Genomic DNA, 20,023 nt, shown 5'->3' with positions numbered 1-20,023 from the left:
TAGTGTGAAGATTCCACCACTTGCCTGGACACACTGTCCTTATGTATGGAAAATTTTGGAGATACTATTGACCCTTCCCAGCGAACAAGCGGTGATGAATATTGCTCTTTTTTTTATACATTTGTATATTAAACAAGGGTCTTAATTTTCTCCCTTTTGAATCGACCACGAGACTGATGGGTTGGTTCCTAATGAAGTGGCCTCTTGGCTCATAGCATGGCCATTTTTCGTGTGCATTATAAATAACGTGTCAAACTGTGACATGTGCATGATATCCTTTTAAAATAAGACAGTACGACGTTTGCTCCACCCTTAAAAAAGCTACAAATAATAGGTTATTCAAGAGGAGCCATTGAAATTGGTCGTGAAATGTCCTTTTAACTATGCTTGAGGCTAGTAACAACACCTTTTTTAAAAATGTTTAATCTTTTGATAATTTTACATCACAAATTTGTAACAAAGAAAGCGATGTCAATGAGCTCTCAGTGCTTCCGTGTGGCTGTTGGTGTATCTAGACTACAATTTATGTAGTTTATGAAAGATGAAAATATAGATATCCATACAAAACCGGCTTTCTCCCTCAGTTTCTTACAAGATAATGCCCTTCGCCACTGATAACAAAATTTTCTTGTTTGAATGAAACCTGTTGACCAATGACCAGTGAACCTTGGGAAGCCCATTTAAGTTATGTTTTAGAGCATCTCACCTCTTGTTGAACCCAATTGCAAAATTATGCTTTCAACGTCCTCTTTCATGATAAAAATTTCGGCCTGGACTAGTCTTGGGACTAAAAATTGTAGAAACGATTACAAAAGAATTTATACTATCCTGTCCAGGATTTCCAAGCCTTGTGCATTTTAGCGGCAAGATATCTCATTCCATTAATGCCACCAACAGACAGGAGACCAGAGACAGCCTGTCTTGCACTTGAAACCATTACCCTTCGCCTCAGAATCTGCTGCATGCATTTAGCAGCTTCTTCTCTTGAGCCAATCACAACTTCCTGAATAACTCGACCTGCAATTGAAGTACAAGATATATAAGTAAAAAATTGATCCAATAAAGAATTACTAAGTGCATATGTCAATTACTACCCTAGTTAAGTTAAACACGATCAGCACACAAATATGGAAGTTTGCACATGACTTTTCCTTTTATAACAAGCAATGTTTTCCAAAGAAACTTCGGGGTCGGGTATAATCATTAAATCTGAAATCAGATCAATGCTTCAGAAACTTTTGTCTTTACAAGCTGCTGCATATGAGTTAAGTTTCATACCAGAGTCACACAGCCTTTTCTTCTCTCCTAGCTTCATTCCCATTTGGCTTCTGATCATGGGAGATAGAGAAGAAACGAGAGATCGAGCTGCTGATAAATCACAATCCTGTTTTAAGAGGTGATAATGTATCTTAAGCTTCAAGCACAATGAACATTAAAGAATATAAATCAACCCTTTTAAGTAATTCTGATTATAAGTGTTTCGTGAAGATCAAAGTTGCAAAAAGGTCTCACAAACTGCTTATTTCAACTTTCATGGGACACAGAATTCAATAAAAATGTGGAGCTAGCAATTTTGTGTGCTCTACTTGATGGCTGAGTTTAGGTCCAAAGAAGTTCAAGAATTTGATTGATAAATGAGGTTGAAAGTCTAGCTCACTCCAAAATAGACAATAACAGTTGGAGAGATAATATTTGATAAAATTCACATTGACAACCTGGGAATAAGAATAGACCTGAGATATGTTTGGTTCATGATTCCCAGACAATGAGCGTCTCAACAAATCTTTAGTCTCATACTCTTCAATAAATGGCTTATACATCGACTGGAACAAATCAAATTGCCCTTGCACTATTTTCTTCACCTGCAGTCGATCATGTAATTAAACACGAAAATAGATTATGTTATCTGGCATATAATTAGAAGAACCCCCAATTGCATGCAAACAATTTCCCTTTGTAAACTTAGTAAGTTGTGATTGAGCTTACCTTATTTTTGTCCTCCGCAAAAAGCATACGCAAGTCACCCATATATGAGAGGCTACATATTTTGGCATACAGATCTTCCTGCATTAAATGGAATATGTTATAAAAAAGTTTAGAAATTCTGAAATGATTGAGCAGTGGCAAAGAATCAGACCTCAGTGAACTTGGGTGGCAAAAGAAGCAGAGCAGCAGACATTGCAGCCCTCAAATTAACTGAGTTCACATTTGCGATATCCAAATTATCCAAAAGTATATGAACCTGTACAAATCCCATGAGGTTCAGATAGAAGATAATATATCATAGCATGTACTAGATGAGACTACCCAAGTATTGATTTTCAGCAGCATATCATTATTATAACACATAGAATAAGATCGCGGATTTAGTTTTCGATAGTTTCGGGCAAGTGGTGTGTGCTACAAAATATTTCAATAGGGTAAAATTTATTATATCAGTTTAGCAAGGCCTTTTTTCCAAGAACTACATCACTGCAACATTGTCTTTGAATATGATTGAAAGGTCTGATACTTTGATCATCCTCGTGCAATGCAAAGGGTGTGCTAGAAGACAGTATAAAATAATGTAAATAAATAGGGAATTAACTAAAATAAAAATAAAAGAGAACAAATGTGAAACTGATGATTAATCTGCCATATATACAAACACACACAAAAAAAGATAAAGAACAAATGATGAGATTAGATGAAGAAGACATACTGGCTTTTGTAATCGGCCGCTCAAGTAGAACCTCTCCCAATTTAGTATGTCCTGAACCAAGTTGTGCATGCGAACAACCCCATACTTGAACATCTGTCAGAATTACTCCAGTGTGATGAATCACGGAAAAATACTGAGAGATGCAAAAGATTGCAGAATGTATAACAAAATACTAACGCACTATCAATTTAAAGCATGGCATGAAAGCTCGCCCAAGTAACAGCTTATACTCGAACATACAAGTGACCGGATCATCAATACCTTGTCGTTCCAACTAACAAAGGGATTGAAGTGCACTCCTACACCTATTTCATCCGCAACATCAGTAATCTGGCATGGATGGTTATATTGTGTCAGAATCAATGAACATAGAATTGAACATGGAAAATGAAGCGAGAGAGAGAGAGCAGTACCAGTCTTGCTCCACCAAGGAGCACCATCCATGAGGAATAATGATCATTGTTCAACTTCAGATTCTAGTTGTATGGCACACAAACAAGTAAACACCATGATAAATTCTTGAGACATCCAAAAGAGACATATGGCATGACTTTATGAGTAACAGTCTAAAGCTTACCTCAGAATGCCATTGTTGGGGATCTGATACACCAAGAATGCAATCTACCATGGTTGACTATCAACCCAGAATTCACAAATGCAAAGCAAAGATTCCAAATTTATAAATTTAAGCAAATAAATAAAATAAAATAAAAATTGTTAAAGAAGCAAAAATGAAAAATAGAAACAAAATAAAACCTTTCCACTGGCACTATTGTTGGGGTGGAGAGCTGAGCCATAGACACAGCAGAACTCAACAGGGGGAAGACTTTTGAGAAAACTTCGAAGCTGGGTTTTGTCGTGATTCTCCATTTTGACACTTGCAGTGCACAGAGCGCAAGTACTTTGAAGAGAGACTGAAGAAGGTTTTTCATCGAATACAACGAGTGCAAGCCAAGAGGTGGTCTTTCACAGTCACACTCTTCATTGTCAGCTACTCAAGTTCCACAGTGTTTAGTTTCAAAATGTTGAAAGCAAAAACAGATTCAGTGGAAAGTAGTAACTTCAGGTGATTTACTGATTTTCATTCGGAACAAAAAACCTGCATCAAGGGGTTTTAGCCTTTTAGGGCTTTGGTGATGTGCTTTGTGGGTCCTTTTCCTTTTGGTCGGTTTTCAAGCTGCAGGCTAAGAAGTAATTTCATAAAGGGGGGGGGCTATTCCCACCGGCCAGAAATGCTGAGTTCACCACCCCATTAATTTTTTACCCTTTTTTGCCAATTTTGTCCCTACATAAAAAAAAAAACCTCACCCTCCAATTTTGGCCGGCCACCCTCCCCGCCGCCTGCGCGACCCACCCAGCTCTCCCCGCCGCCGGCGCGACCCACTCCTCCCCTTCGCCGGTCGACCCCGCCCCTCCCCATCGCCGGCGCGACCCACCCAGCCCTCCCTGCCGCCCGATCTCCCTTCTCTCTCTCTTCCCTCTCTCTGCGAGCGGGCTGGGGATGGGTGCGACGGGGGCTGGGCTTGGGGATAGGTGTGCGGGCGGGCTGGGGATGGGTGCGACGGCGGCGGGGCTTGAGGTGAGGGGGTGCGGGCGGGCTGGGGATGGGTGCGACGGGGGCTGGGCTTGGGTGAGGGGGTGCGGGCGGGCTGGGGATGGGTGCGACGGCGGCGGGGCTTGAGGTGAGGGGGTGCGGGCTGGCTGGGTAGGGGTGGGCTGGCTGGGGGCGGGCTGGGGAGGGGAGGGGATCGGTGGGGGAGTGGTGGCTGGGTGGGGGAGGAGGAGAGGAGGGCAAAATGGGCAAAAATGGGCAAAAAATTAGGGGGGTGGTCAACTCAGCAAAATGGGGTGGTCTGAATAGCCCCTCCCTTTCATAAATAAGTGAACATAAATTAAAGCAAATTACAACTTGCATTCTCCAAGTTTATCTTGAGTTATAAGATGGTCCTTATCTTTTTATGTTTTTCAAATTACATCCTAAGTTTGAAATTTATAATATGTGGTGCCATGATCCGACTTGTAGAGCTCGAAATTCTTGATTTTAAATTTATAATATGTGACATCTCCGTCTATCTAATCATTACTTAAATCGTTAAATAATGACTTGGCAAGACTATAACCTACTTTTTCTTGACGGTGTATGTTTGGGAACACTCTTTGTTTGTGTGGTAACCATGTTAGTGTCACATGGATTAGAAATATTAAAAATGTTTAAATCACGTGGTCAGCATTGACACAGCTGTCACCGGAGTGAAAAGAAAGCCTCCAAGCATACTATGTCAAAAAAAAGTGGGTCATAGTCTTGTCAAATAATCACTTAACAGTTTATCTTACGGCCAGACCGACAAAATGTCACATTGTCATAAATTTCAAATGTCTTTCGAGACTTCTTTTTCTTGGGTCTAAGAAGTAATTTAAAAAATAGAAACCAACTTGTAAATCGAGTTAATCTAAAAGGTGCAAGTTGTAATTTTATATATAAATTATTTGATGTATATTTGGCGATTTTTGTATCCTAATACATCTTCATTTATTTCTTTTTTTATCTTTTATTTGGGAGAAGGGAAATCAAATTTGGGTGCTGAGTAGACAATTTCACGGTTTTTCCAACTTAGCTACCTAACAACCGCATCTTCATTTATTTCTTTTGTCTAGAATCTTCATTCACAGTTCTGTTGGTGTGATCTTCATTTACATTTCTATCAACGCATTTCATTAATTAGTTACAAACTTACAAATTGTATAAATTGAGAAAAATAAGGTTTGGCTCACAAGTCCGAACTAAGCCCGAAGCTTGGGTAAAAATACGATTTTTGTTCATTTTGTAACATGCATGGGTCGGTTTAATTGACGGCCGGCCTACACAATTTGTTTGGACTGATTGAGAATAGCCCATTTAACAAAAGCTGGACTTCAGCACGGCCCGTACCAACTCTTTTATGGCAAAATAATTGAAAGCAATTGTTTTCTCTTCAATAAAAGCAACTATTTTGAATCTTTGATCACGGAGATTTTTTTTTAATCATACGACTCATACCCTAGGTATGTATATGGAGCCCACCTACAAAACTAATTTGATAAATAAAAAAGTGATTAATGTCAATTTGGTTTCCAAACTATTACACTTGTATCAATTTGGTCTCCAGACTTCTAATTTGAAAAATTTAGTCTCCAGACTTTTTCAATTTTGACAATTAAGATTATTCAGTCAATTTTGATTGAAATCAAATGAACATGTCTAAAGCTAAAACGCGCGTAGAGTAATTATATAGTTTAAAGTGATCATTCTGCCCTAAAAAAGAAGGGTACGTGATTGACACATGGTTTTATGCAAAAGGAGCTTTGGACGGAAAATGTGTAAATTGACTGAACAATCTCAATTGGCAAAATTTAAAAAATTTAAAAATTAAATTTTCAAATTAAAAGTTTATGGACCAAACTGATACTGATATAAATGTAATAATCTAAAAACCAAATTAGCATTAATCCCAATAAAAAATTACAAAAACCGAGAATATGAACAGAGGATGAGCACGGTTCGGTTGGAATGCTAAAAACAAGAACCCACGCCGATCATATACGATTCCCTTTATGATCAATCAGTTCGGTCCAGTTCAAATAGAAACTTATTAACTCATGCCCAAAGATAGCTTGCTTTGTACGTAAAACATAAAAAGTGCAGCGATTTGCTTAGTTAGTCGACAAAATTTCACAACCCTTGTTTCATTCCAAACTTGCACAAACCCTTGTTTGATCCTAAACTTTCACAAACCCTTGTTTCATCCCAAACTTTCACATGTCGTCGTGTGAGAAGAAGATGGGATTAATCGAGAGGGCTGAACACGAATATCTAACCGGCCAGAGACCTACTCCGGGCAGCCAAACTGGTTGTTGCGGCAACAAAAGAAAACCCTGAGCTACTCACTCATTGCGAGAACATTGTGAGGGAGGCCAGTGAGATGCTGGCCAAGGACACTTTGCGGGCTGCTATTATACTTTTCATGTGATGGTTGATTATATTTTTCATATAAGTAGTATATAACTATTTAAACTTCTATAATTTTTATTTGTTTATTTAAATTAAAAATATGTTCATTATTATTATATTTTATATTGTGATCATTAATTATGATATTTTATTTGTATGATTAAAATTATAATATACCTAAAAAAAATAGGCACACTAATTTAATAATGTTGTTCTTAGAAAAATTTAAACCATGGGTTTAAATGCTTCACAGTTTTCATGCATATGTTAGTGTTATGCTGTCATTGAAGTCCATTGCATGATGATGATCAGATTGACCAATGCATATTTAAGTCTAATTCACAATTAATGGTTAGCATGATTCACTGCATATTTGGATATAACAAGCTGTTAAATATGTTGTTAGCTAATATATGTGAAAAGGCTGTTTTGATAAATTACCATTGGAATCTTAATTGAAACCACCCTTGATCAGTTTTCGAGTCTGTTTGGTGCCCAAGATTGGAATTGATATATTAACTAATTAGATTCAATGTGTATTAAAAGAAGACGCTAGATGATGTTTTCTAACTTGAAGAAAATACATGGATTAGTCATAAGGGGTTGATAGCTCAAACTTATTCCCATGAATCCAAACATGATTGGTGTATGATGATGAATACCTAGTGTAACCATGATTATGATTTGAGATTTGGGTGAATTGAGTGGCATTTATACTTAAATTTGTAGTTTCCTAGTGGGCAATGAATTTAAGTACCACAGTTAGATACAGTGATACAGATTGGTTTTTATGCCTATACTTGATGGCTGAGTTTAGGCCCAAAGAATATCAAGATTTTGTGTGATAGATGAGGTTAATGTCTAGTTCTCTTGAAAAATAGACAGTAAACTTTGGAGAGATAATATTGGATGAACTTCACATTGACAATCTGAGAGTCAGAACAAACCTGAGATATGATAGGTTGAGGATTCCCAAATAATGAGCACATCTCAACAAATCCTCTGCCTCATACCCTTCAATAAATGGCTTATACATCGACCGGAACAGTTCAAATTGCTCTTGCACTATTCTCTTCACCTGCAGTAGATCATGTAATTAAACAAGAAAATAGATTATGTTTAGCCATCTGGCATATAATCACCAATTGTATGCAAGCAATTTCCCTTTGCAGACTTATGTAAGCTGTGACTGAGCATACCTTATTTCTGTCCTCTGCAAAAAGCATATGCAAGTCACCCATATATCGGCTATATATTTTGGCATACAGATCTTGCTGCATTAATAGAATATGTTATAGAAAGTTTGGAATTATGAAACAAGTATATGAAAGACTATGAATTATGACCAATTTTTCACTTTACCCTCTTCACTATTTTTTGTGATACTTATCCACAAACTATGGAGTATAGACGGTCAAATACTTTATTTCATTCTATTAAAAAAGTTATAAATTCTTTCTATTTTGTATATTTTGCATATATGGCACCACGTGGTCATTTGTCTAAGAGTAATTTGTTTTTATCAGTGTAGCTCTTATCTCGTCACACAAGAAAATGGCCACGTGGCAACACATAGGTGCCACTTATGCAAAACTATCTGAATTTAGAACATTTTTTTATGGAATGAGAACAAAGTGTTTGAAGATGTATAATTCAGGGGCTTAAAGTGTGTCATAAAAATAGTAAGAGGAATAAAGTGCAAAATTGGTCATAATTTTTTGGATGGAGTTTTTGTAATCAATCCCAAGAGGCCCGAGATTTGTTAAAGTTTTTAAGAAGACCCTATTAGGAATAGCCGAATATGCAAGGCCTTGCCTACTAAGAACAGGAAAGGCCTTGCCTACTAGGAATTGGAGAGAAGGGCCTTGCCTATTAGGAATGGGAGATGTCTCATATTTAAATGGTCATTTATTCCAAGTTTCCAACACACAAAACTTTCACACTTTCACTTTGCTGCTGCGAGTTTCAAACTGTCATTCTTTCAACTGCTGCGAGTTGTTTCAAACTGTCATTCTTTCAACCATGTCGTCTGAGCTGATCATGCCGAAGAGGAGTATCTAGCAGGAAACTTGGTACAGGCTGCGAATCTGGCTCTTGTGAAAATCTGGTCAGAGAGGCTAGGGATATGCTCGCCGAGGACGCCGCGCATGCTGCTAGTGCTGCAAGAAAAAGGCGCGTGCCTCAACCAACAGGGGCGCGCCTTCTGCTGCTGTTCGGCTGGTTCAGGTTCGTAGGCTTTGGGCTGCGATTAGTGACTTTGTATTCCTTTTAAACATCATAAATAATAAATGTGTGTATTACAAGCATGAATGTTATACTAAATTCATCACAAACAAATGAAATTTGTTCACTATATTGGATAATATATGGAGTATCCAAATATTTAAAGGGTTTCGCCAGTACATAAAATTGTGCACTTAAGGATCATCCACGGTTCATCATTCTTAATGTAGTTTTTTTTTTTTTTTTTTTTTTTTTTTTTAAGTTTAGTCCAACTGAAACAGACCAGAACCAAAACAAGATATTATGAACAAAAACAATTAAGATACATTTGCACTCGATCCATACAAATCACAATGCCGGGTACAAACTCTAGATCTTAGAATCCAATAGCCAGTTGAAGAAAATGCAGTTAAATCCCACCAAATGTAATTACAAAAACAAACCCCCCAAAAAATCCTGGACCTCCCACATAAAAATTAACTACCACCTCCAGATGTTCCCGAGGACTCAGCAATATCCTTCAATCTCAATGTAATGGCTACTTCTTCAATCATCTTACCTCTATCTGCTACACCATCCACAGCCCTGCTCAATCTCTTCAACCATATATCATAGTCAACAGGGTATGGTGTTCCACAAAGGCTATCCACATAATCAGCAAATGCCTTTAGGAGAGGTGAAACCTCACCAAGCTGCTGTTGGATCAAACGCTTTGCCCAGATCGTCTCCCTCCATTGCAAGGCAGATTCGATCGAATCCTGCTGCTGCATAGCTCCCCCACATATGAACAACATGAGGTAAACAAGGCTTTCAGCATCTGATGATGGACAAAGTTTCCCATGCTGAAGTGCATGAGATGAAGAGAACTGCAAGTTTATAGCTGGACTGTCCCGGTCTTCCAAAACTGCACGGCCCCATGACATTGGGACATAGAAAGCATTGCTCCTTGCACCTTGTTTGTCAACAACTCGAATTATGTTTTCGGGGCAGATATCACCATGTTGGACATTCGCCGTTGCTGCACTTCTTAAAGCAGCTAAGCAGTCTCGGCAGCAGCGAATTGCCTCCTCAGAGGAAAAGGAGCCATCTTGAGAAACTATATATGAAACAGGTTCACCAACTGGAGATGTCACTAGTATTGGAGTCCCACACAATGGATGATCACATTTACCCCCGGGGGTCTGCTTCTTGCAGGGACCTGAATGCAAAATTCTCCCAGAGGCAATAATTTCCGGCAAATGTTTGCTTGTAATTCCCTGATGCTTAAAGATGTTTAGCACTTTTGTTTGTCTCTGTACTTGGTACCAAAGACTCATATCCTCCCAAGATGGTTCAAGTCTGGATGGATGGGCACCAACATATAAAGTCAACAACTGTGTTGGATAATCTAGACAAACAGCACTGTAGAGGTAATAGTTTCCTCCTCCCAGAGACTCCTGTACTTGGAAAGTTTTCTGCCCCTGCTGTTGATCTTCCAGTAGCAATACCTCACCCTGCTTAAGCTTTAAACGGGAAGCTTTGTTTTTGAAAACTCGATTGTTATTCAGGTCAAGTTCAACAATCTCTCCTTGCTGGTGGCTAGACTGTTGGAAGGGAACCAGACCATTCTCATTCTCACTGAGGCAGAACTCCATCCTACGCTTCTGAAGGCGAAGACTATGATCTGAGACTAACGAGGCTATTGACTTCCTTGGTGGTCCATTCCATTGGACAATGGAGTTGTAAGTTGCCAAAATTATCTGTAGAGTTCCTAGGTCCCCCCAATTTGCATTTCCAAATTTGTTCCATATCCGATCCACTGGAGAAACACTGACTTCGGCATATTTTTTGATCCATTCAGCCACAGACTTGTATGGGTTATTGGAGTTTAATTCTAGTTTGCTAAGATCACCACCAAATTTTACTACCCCTCCATATCGAGAATCTAGAACCAAAAGGAAAACAGAACTGTTCTTTGCAGTTCTACTCTTGCTCAAACACCTAGAAACAAGTATATGAAAACCATAAAAAAGGGCTTCACAAATAATGGGAGCTGATAACTTCAATTCATTTCCAGACAATATATCTGGTTTAAAAATGGTAAACTCCATAATCTGATCCCAATGAACTTGTTGATCACTCCCAATTTTTGATATCAAAGCTAAACCACACAGCTCATTAAGCCTTCCCCTTGATATTGCCTTTTCTACAGTATAAAACTTGGATCCAAGGCAACGTGGACAAGATACAAACAGAGGCACTTGTCCCTTTTTATGCCAAAACGCATGCCATAAACCACTTACTATAGCATGAAGGAAGTCCTCCAATGCAAGATACTCATCTTCATTTAGATTACTGGAAACATAAGGTGAGCATGGCATCCGGAGAAGTTGCTGAAACAAAACACCTTCCAATGCAACATCAAGCTTGCGCAATTCGTCGATCATAAAGGGAGAGCTGAAAGACTGCTCCCCATTGGCTGAATCTTGACATGAATTCTCCAAAACCCAATCCTCAAGACTATGCGTGAACAATTCAATGTCAACAAGTTTTCTTGCATAGTCCTTTATGCCCTTGAGCACTCTTCTGGAAGAAGACACAAACTTGCTTGAAGCTGATGTGCCAGATACACTATGTGTGGAGATAATAGAGTTGGACCTCCGGAAACTCCCATTCGAGCTATGGCCTGGAGAGAAGTCCAGATCATTTTGCAGTAAACCAGATGTGAACTTCCTAAAACTTCCATTCAAACTTTGCTCAAAGGATGAATCTAAATCGTTTTGTTGGTAACCTAATTTCATTGCTAACATTTAGCAGAACAATACCCAGGAGCAGGAAAATAACAAGGAGCTGATTTAGAGATCTTTGGGGAGTCTAAGACTGGCATTCTTCAAAACCCAAAAAGAAAAAAACATGGTTTACATTTGCAAAATGTCACAACTTGAAGATGTGAACCATCATTGAAGCCACCAAAGGCAGAGGAAAAACGTGCAAGAGAAATGTACAGAAAATGAGAGGTTGGAAAAAGAGAGAAACTTAACTCCGAACCCAAGAGCTTGAAGAGTTCCGTCCAGATCTCTGAAGCATTGATGGTTGAACAAGTGGGTGCAAATGGGAAAAGCATTTCCAAGAATGCAAATGGGTTCTTCCTCTTCTCCTCCTTGAAAATGGTTGTTTTTCTTGTCTGTTGTTGTAGTTGTGGTGCATTGGCTTGGGAGGGTGAGGGTCTGAAAACTCTCACCACCTCAGGAGCCAGTAGGTGAGGAGGGAAAGAGAAGGCCTATATAAAATAAAGCTGAGAGACAGCAATAGAATAGACATAAAAAGCTGAGGCAGAAGTGGCAATAACAGCGACAGGAAGCAAAGCGCTAAAGGCTGAAAGAAACCCAAGTGACCTTTGTCTCTGTCTGCCCCACAATAGTGGGTCCTCTTGGTTGTTGGTCCATTTGGTCCCATGGGACCCAATGACAATGACCATTCTTAATGTAGTGAAAAACTGAAACAAGTCAATGATTTTACAAAAAAAATTCTTAAATCTTAAGCGAGTTTAAAAAAATAAAAATAAAAGAGTATTAAAAGAAAAAGGATAATAGATTTGAGGGGGAAATGGTCAATTAGAGTCAACTAATTAGCTTTCTCATCCTCTTTATCTCATGGCTCATGCTTAAAGGAGATGCTTTGGGTGGTCTTTTTGTCATAGAAAAATCAGGTATAGTTTAATATGGGTGCCAAAATTTCAGGCTCAGCTTACCTTGTAATGATCACAAACAGTTGGATTGCAAAGTTGAGGCTGCTTTATTAGCGTGGCTGATCCGGATTTACCACCACCACTATCTGAATCTTAAAATATTTGTTGGTTGTTTGGGAAGGAAGCCAACTGATTGAATGCCAAAGCATGTCGCTTGCCTTGTACTTTTTCAAGATTCACATGATACCCTCGTAGCGTGGAGCTAATGGTCAAGAAATCTAAGGAGAATACAAATTTACAATGCATCATGTCTCTTGGTTCAAATTAATCAACTTTTTTTCTTTTTGGATGCATGAAGGAGTGGTTGCTACAAAGCAACAGCTTTCCTTGCTCATTGGTTCCACCAGACCAAAAATAAGGTTTAGCTGGGGAGAAAACGGAAGGCTAGATCTGTTTGCAGGAACATGAGAATGCCTTTTATGATTGAATTATTTTGTGGGCTGGTGTCATCTCCCTCCTCAAAGAAAAAGAAAAAAGATCAAACCAAAAAAGTGAGGCTTCGGTCCAAGGATATGGAGACGAAACAAATTAGGGAAACAGACCCGCCATTAAGTAGTAATCATCAAATTTTCATTGAATAAGGGGGGAATTACATATAACACGGTGACCGGAAAAAATCCCCTCAGAATGTTGACTTCTCTGAAGTAAGCCATTCTCTGGCTGCTACTAAGTCAGGAAGCACAACTGCACCAGACTTCCTCCACTCATCGGCATCAGATGTCTTAAACCTATCCAATAACAATGCATGCATCCCAATACTTGTTGCTGGCACATAGTCTTTGCGCATGCTGTCCCCTATGTGCAGAACCTCTTCCGGTGCAATATTTCCAGCCCTCTCAAGCGCAATCTCATAAATTCTTGTGTCTGGTTTCTCCACACCTTCAAGACCAGAGAACACACCAAAGTCCCATTCAGATCCCTGGACAAACATTGATATGATACTATCAGAGAGAGAAAGACGGGGTGAAGTTAAAACATTAAATCAAAGAAATCCTCTCAAACATGAAATCAAGGGATGACTGTTCTTATTTGTAGAAAATTATAGCAGTTCAAAAAGAAATTCTTAGACTGCTTTAACTGTTGTCAATGGTTTTTAAGTGACAATGAACCCATGGCATCAGAGGTTTGAAATAAGACCAAGCCAGCCACTTCCACAAACTACATATATCTGTACTATGTGGTGCAAGTGCAACCATGTGTCCGCATTCATGTATTACTTTGAAATGTTTCACTTGGTATGCTTCTATGCCAAAGATACATCCAATTAAGACTGCATTCAATCCGGATTGAAGTGATATTGATTAGACTTGGATGTTTAAGAAACCGGTAACTTAAAACAAAATCAATTTACTTACCTGATTCAAACCCAAGGCTGGAAGAATTACATCCCGATACCGGTATTCCGCATTGCTAATAATTCCAACCTTAAGACCTTGTTCATGGACCCATCTTAGAAATGGTTTGGCGTCGGGAAAGATGGTATAGGGAGCAGCCGAACCAAAAGATGCATATATGCGTCGAAACACTTTCTCAAATGTCTCCTCATCATAATGGTATCCAGCCTATCAGCAAAATAAGATTCACATTTCATAATGCGCCTAGTAGGAAAATATCAAAGAAAATGCAGAACAAAGTCCTTAGCTGATGACTGTTTTATCATCACAATGCTACTAAGGGGCATCACAATGCTACTAAGGGGGATGGTGTTCTCATTATTCTAGATTATCAAATTCTGTGAGTTATTCAGAGGCACCTGCCTTTCAAATAAATCATGCAAGTACCACCAAACCTTGACATGACATACAATGATCGGCAACAATCTAGTCATTAACAATGAGTCATGCCAAAAGATCCACTGACCATCTGAATTATCTTACCCTCATAAAGGAGTCTCTGACACAAGTTTTCCACCAAACGATGTTGGGCATTTTTGCAGCATGCCCAAAACATGGATAATTTTTTGCCATATCTTTATATGCATGTTTGAAGCCCTCATGCACCCTTTTGTAGTCAGGGCATGGCAGCCCTACCGATTTGGCTGCCATGCAATAGTAGTCACCAAGCTCCCCCTTGTAAGCTATCAGTGTACCAGTAACATCCACTGTAATGCACCGCAGTTTTGACAATTTTGACGATATTGACATTGTAAAACCGGTGTGTGTGATTCCTCAAAATTGAAAGTTTTCAGAAAATGATTATTTAGGAACTTCCAGTATATGTTAGGATCAAAGCATCAACTAATGCCACAGATCAACCAACCTCATCAGTAGTTCAAGCAATCCCTGCATTTGCATTGTAGATTTATTAGGTTATGAAGTGCAAAGTCGAATTTCATATAATTAGTCTGTTGACATAATTCTATCGGATGATAAGATTGCAAAGGACTCAATCAAATTATAGAACCTTGGTAAAATTCCCGTATACTAATATCATTCTTTTCTCTTCACTTTCTTCCTTGTAAAAATAAAACTAATATGAATCTCCTTTTGTTCAATTACCTCAGTGTAGGAAAAAGGAATGGAAAGAAATGACCTGCATCAGATATATCTGCATTTTCTACTGAAGCATTTTAGTCTTAACCGGAAAAATGTTTTTTTTTTTAAAAGGCATTGCCTCTTAGTTTCTGACAATATATAACCCCCAAAAAAGGAATAAGATACAGACATCACAAATCACTAATTACAGAATTGCATCAGTAAAATTTAGCCTTTCATACCCAGATGCCCAGATCACACCAAATTTTATTTGCATCAGTAAAAGTTAGCCTTTTCTATTCATCCCCCAACCATTAAAATAAAAAAGTTAGACCTTGCTGAAAATTGCAGATACTCCAATCCATTTCTGTTCTTATTTGCCAAAAACCATCCAATAAAGAATGCATAAACAAAAAGGCTCCACTAACAGATTAAAAACAATAAAAAATAAAAAAAGCATTCAGATTCAAAGCAATAAAGAAGAAAACTGCACTATATTATCAACAACAGAAATGAAACAAGTTCACCGATGACAGAAAAAAAAAAAAAAAAAAAACAGAGAGAAATGCAGCTTGGAAACGATAAGATACCAGCTGAGTCAAACTTAAGTCTCAACTGACTTAAAAACTTAAAAACAAAACGGTCCCAATATCCCATGAACCAAGAAAAATTGAAAATACTGAACAAGATGAGATTTTGAAGCATACCCAGATGGTGAAATGGAGGCGAATCTGAGTTGCTTCCGTCAAAGCGCAAAGTCGTGGAAGTTAGCTTGAGCTGCACACTCATGGGACGAAGCTAATAGGCTCCTCAATTTATTATATACAACCAACAATCAATCTTTTTCCTTCTTTCCCAAGCAGATTACTGAATACAGCAGCGGGAGTTAATTGTATCTACGTCCCTAGATTTTGGTGGTAGTGTGTTTGAATGTCTCAATTCTTGGTTTTTAAATTTTTACCCCTCAGTTTTAACTTTTGCTTCTTTAAGCCCCCCTTGCAAGTAAATCGAAAATACTACTATATGTACAGCAATTTGGCTAGGATTATATGTATCAAAACTTTATCCTAAAATCTTGTACCGATAGCAAGTCTTAAAGGATTTTTTTTCGTTACCCAAAAATAGAATAAAGAAAATTGTAAATGAAGGTAAAGCAAAACAAAAATTTTAAGTAATTACTTAATTTATTTAAGAATATTATTGTGCATCAGAGTATGTTAGTGTTAAGATAAATAAAACTAAAATACGAGGGTTGAAAGTATAAATAAAAATAAAATGCGAGGGTTGTAAGGCAAAGTTCACATAGGCTGAAGTCCGAGGAACATCCAAATCTATGGACTTGCCTGTGGTATTGTCAACCGGAAAGCAGAATACTCATTCAGGTTCCCTGGTTTTATAGATTTTTCCAAATCTATGCCAACTTCCAAGACCATGGGTTAACACACCACATGAACGTTGTATTGACACGTGCACATGTGTGAGGTGGGGCCTAAATGTGATATGTGAGAAATAGTCACACACCTGACAAGTAACAAGTCCTTTTTTCAAGTGAGTCTTACAGATTTTATCATTTTTTTTTTTCTATTTCATCAATATGGCATTTACTTGTTTAAAATATTTGGATTTTAGGCCATTGAAGACATCAATAAGCACATGAACATAGTCCCTCTAGCAGGAAAAAAAAAATACAAAAAACCTTGAGTGAAGTTGTTTCTGCCACATGGTAAAGCAATCAAGTTCAAAGATGACATATCTTTAAAAAATAATAAAAATTTATCATCAAATTGTGGACACGTCATATTTTTAATTGAATTGTTCTACCTTAGCATTACCATTGTCACATAACAAGAATAGCCCCACACAAGTTTTTCTCATTTGGCACATTCAAGAAACCCAAGTACAACAGATCCTCTTACCAAATTTCATCAATTTAATAGCAGAAGGAGTTACCAAAGCAGAATCCATCATGTCTATTTGAAAGAAAGTCATACAAATAAAACATACAATTTCCAAATGTTATGTGCCAAATCATTTTCTGAAAGTCATATTAGAACACAGTAACTTAAGCCTCAGCAGCAGGTTGTGTCACTCCACTCCTCACCAACAGCCTGCTCAGTGCATCTGGTGAGCACACTTGGTACTTCACTTTACCTGAAGGCAATAGGAAGACTTCAGCTAATTCAAGCTTATCTGAAGTCAGACTAGTGCTGTCCATTGTCTTACTGAGGACCTTGAGTGCAAGCTCAACTGCCTCTTCTCTTGTGATTTCATCCTTGTAGTCCTGCTTAAGCATTGATTGTGCGGCCTGGTTGTTTGCCCCAATCGCTGCAGCCTTCCAACCACCATAGTTTCCACTTGGGTCACTCATGTAAAGCTGAAACCCATAATTTTTGTCCCAGCCTGCAAACAGAAATGAAACACCAAATGGACGGAGCCCACCAAACTGTGTGTAACCTTGTTTGGTGTCACAGAGAGATTGGACTAGTTGTTCCACAGGCATTGGCTCTTGGTAAGCAAATGTATAGCGCTGCGCTTGGACCCTAGCTGTGTTGATAAGGATGTTGGCATCAGACATTATTCCAGCCACAGCACATGCAACATGGTCATCAATCTTGTACATCTTCTCAGTTGATGTAGAGGTTTGAAGGAGTTTGGAAGTCACCTTCTTTTCACCTACTAACACAACTCCATCTTTTGACAATATACCAATTGCAGTTCCTGCATTTCCGATGGCCTCCATAGCATACTCAACTTGGTAAAGACGACCTTCTGGGGAGAAGATTGTGGTTCGGCTGTCATACCTTCGAGACATTTTGTATCACACTGAGAAAAGTACAACATTGAAATTGAAGAAATGTCAGCTCATAAGAAATGTATAACACACAAGTATATCAGTAGTCTGGCTTAACGGAAGTATCATTGGCAATGATGAAATTTGGCTTTAAAACATGAAATTTCAAATGAAATCTTAGGAAATGTTAACCCAATCAATAATTCATCAATTAACCGTGTAAGCTTCATAAGATATTATATTGTGACAGATATTTGACATCTAGGACACAGTTCTGTTTTCTTTGGCCAGACGGCATATTTTAAGAGGAAGAAGAAAAGGAATGACACACAAGTATTAGAACAAAGAAATGAAACAAAAGTATTATGGTGCATAGATTCTTGTGGGTGCAGCAGTTTTTAATGCAAGAAACAGCTGTTCTTTCGCAGCTGTTCAAACCCAGTTGTTGATTCCAGCAGCTAAAGTTCTAAACAAAATTTCATACCAATATACCACAGAATTTTTGGTGAAACAAAGACTTTAACCTCAGTTTCTACCGACTTCAGCAATATATTTCCCAAAGTTCAGCATTAGGGTGGAGAGATACACCTTCCACCCCTCTTTCTGTGTAGATGGTGCCTGAGGAGGTACCAAAATTTCGGTATATTGACCGATATTTTAATAATTGGGTACGTGCATGCACATACTAATTTTGATCAAATGTAATGAATATATCTAACATTCACTCACTTTGAAGTTAATATATTCTGCAATCACTAATATGTCCAGTGAGCTAAAAATACTCCAATAGTCACTACAGAGAATTGCTCCCATCCAACTAACTCAAAAACTTTAATAACATTTGTTTGTTAATCACTTGCTTTCCCATCACTACAACTTGAGTACTCTAAAAAGAAAGCTAGCACATACAAGAAAGGTATCAGGATATAAGAAACATGATAAAGTAATGTGCGGAAAGAAAGCTGAAACCTTAGTTTCCGAGAGTAAACCAATCTATTCGACCAAAGAATTGAAACTACAAATGTTTAGCTTTCCATCCAATCAATTTATAAATATTTATAACTCCATTAAGAAGATCACTCAACTATAGAACCAATGCTTCACATTGTTATCAAAGGCACAAAAGTCTTATAGCAGTAGAAAACTCATCTTAACTTCCACATTCAACCTAGATATTGTAACTAAACTACTCGAAAAAAAAAAGAAGTTGATTTTTATTTAGCATCCATCAACCGACTCGTCGCAGAGGACAAGGCAGTGGGTCAAGAACAAGAGTTTAAGCATTCAATATTTCAGAGAATAGGGTGGGAAGGAGAGAATGGAATTAGACCCAGAAGCCAGATAATAGCAAGATACTTTTATTCTTATGAAAGATTCTACTTCAAAAAAATGTCAGTATCGATGTTAAAACCCTAAAATTGTAATCAGAGGCTTCTTTTCCAGTCTTCCTGCCTCCAATTTCCTACCCTAACCAACTAAAATTCTCGGGAATCAATAAAACTAAGACAAAACACTGACCTAGAACAATCAGAAAAGATAATATCGCACTCACACACCCTAGTGTTACGTTAAACTCAAACCCCAAACTAAAAATTAAATAAAAAAAGATTCATCTGGCAAAGCAAACTATACCCATCTTGGGTTTTCTCTCAAAGACCCAAAATTTAATAGGCAAAATTTACATACATATGATATGAGTGCGTGTGTGTGTTAGAGAGAAGAGAAGTGGACCTGATGGGTAGTAGATCTTGGAGAATAGAGATAGTCTGAGGAGCAAGAAAACTGAGAGGGAGTGGGAACCAAATAGCAGCCTAATAATGTGTCTTTTCTATCTTGCGCAGAAAGCTTGTTTGCATAAGTTAATCCTAGCCGTCCGTTTAAAACTTGATTTGCATCGGCCCATTAACCCTTGACCCGAAGCTTTTCTTTTTGACCCGTTTTTGCTTGTGGGCTCAAAGCCTCAAATCTGTGTGGCTCGAGAAGTAATATTGGAGGGAGGATTCGAACTCGGAATAGTTAGGTATATGAAATGTTTCCACTAGATTGTCAAAATAGAAAGTTGAGGATCTCAAAATCATCATAAAGTGATATTTCATTCACGGAGTAAATTTACATCAGT

The 20,023-nt window shown here is 38.1% G+C and overlaps 4 protein-coding genes across 6 annotated transcripts; all 4 read right to left on the bottom strand.

Moving 5' to 3' along the window:
- Nucleotides 1-510: 510 nt before the first annotated feature.
- Nucleotides 511-3,815, bottom strand: LOC147297473 (translocator assembly/maintenance protein). 3 transcript variants are annotated; one of them, XM_086228948.1, is made up of 10 exons: nt 3,458-3,815; nt 3,279-3,335; nt 3,115-3,177; nt 2,963-3,031; nt 2,702-2,794; nt 2,138-2,242; nt 1,987-2,064; nt 1,734-1,862; nt 1,279-1,384; nt 511-1,017 (listed from the first exon to the last, which is right to left on the bottom strand). In XM_086228948.1, the coding sequence occupies exons 1-10, from the start codon at nt 3,569-3,571 to the stop codon at nt 824-826; spliced, it is 1,008 nt and encodes a 335-aa protein (XP_086085074.1). In that variant the 5' UTR covers nt 3,572-3,815; the 3' UTR covers nt 511-823. The 3 variants fall into 3 exon arrangements, 1 of the variants encoding a protein (XP_086085074.1); XR_015119859.1 differs by having other exon boundaries at nt 876-1,017; nt 1,279-1,368; XR_015119860.1 differs by having other exon boundaries at nt 876-1,017; nt 1,279-1,365.
- A 5,458-nt stretch (nt 3,816-9,273) lies between these two features.
- LOC147297472 (uncharacterized) lies at nt 9,274-12,078 on the bottom strand. Its single transcript, XM_086229334.1, has one exon. The coding sequence runs from the start codon at nt 11,699-11,701 to the stop codon at nt 9,389-9,391; it is 2,313 nt and encodes a 770-aa protein (XP_086085460.1). The 5' UTR covers nt 11,702-12,078; the 3' UTR covers nt 9,274-9,388.
- A 1,109-nt stretch (nt 12,079-13,187) lies between these two features.
- On the bottom strand, nt 13,188-16,005 carry LOC147297471 (Haloacid dehalogenase-like hydrolase (HAD) superfamily protein). The gene is made up of 4 exons (XM_086228809.1): nt 15,821-16,005; nt 14,517-14,921; nt 13,995-14,201; nt 13,188-13,558 (listed from the first exon to the last, which is right to left on the bottom strand). The coding sequence occupies exons 2-4, from the start codon at nt 14,781-14,783 to the stop codon at nt 13,262-13,264; spliced, it is 771 nt and encodes a 256-aa protein (XP_086084935.1). The 5' UTR covers nt 14,784-14,921; nt 15,821-16,005; the 3' UTR covers nt 13,188-13,261.
- Nucleotides 16,006-17,025: 1,020 nt separating this feature from the next.
- Nucleotides 17,026-19,790, bottom strand: LOC147297470 (proteasome subunit alpha type-4). The gene is made up of 2 exons (XM_086247895.1): nt 19,636-19,790; nt 17,026-17,936 (listed from the first exon to the last, which is right to left on the bottom strand). The coding sequence occupies exon 2, from the start codon at nt 17,923-17,925 to the stop codon at nt 17,176-17,178; it is 750 nt and encodes a 249-aa protein (XP_086104021.1). The 5' UTR covers nt 17,926-17,936; nt 19,636-19,790; the 3' UTR covers nt 17,026-17,175.
- Nucleotides 19,791-20,023: the final 233 nt, after the last annotated feature.

Source organism: Dryas octopetala, chromosome 1, assembly GCF_963921425.1.
Source record: "Dryas octopetala chromosome 1, drDryOcto1.1, whole genome shotgun sequence".
In the NCBI taxonomy this organism is placed as follows: domain Eukaryota; kingdom Viridiplantae; phylum Streptophyta; class Magnoliopsida; order Rosales; family Rosaceae; genus Dryas; species Dryas octopetala.
This window is presented reverse-complemented; position numbering and strand designations above follow the sequence as displayed.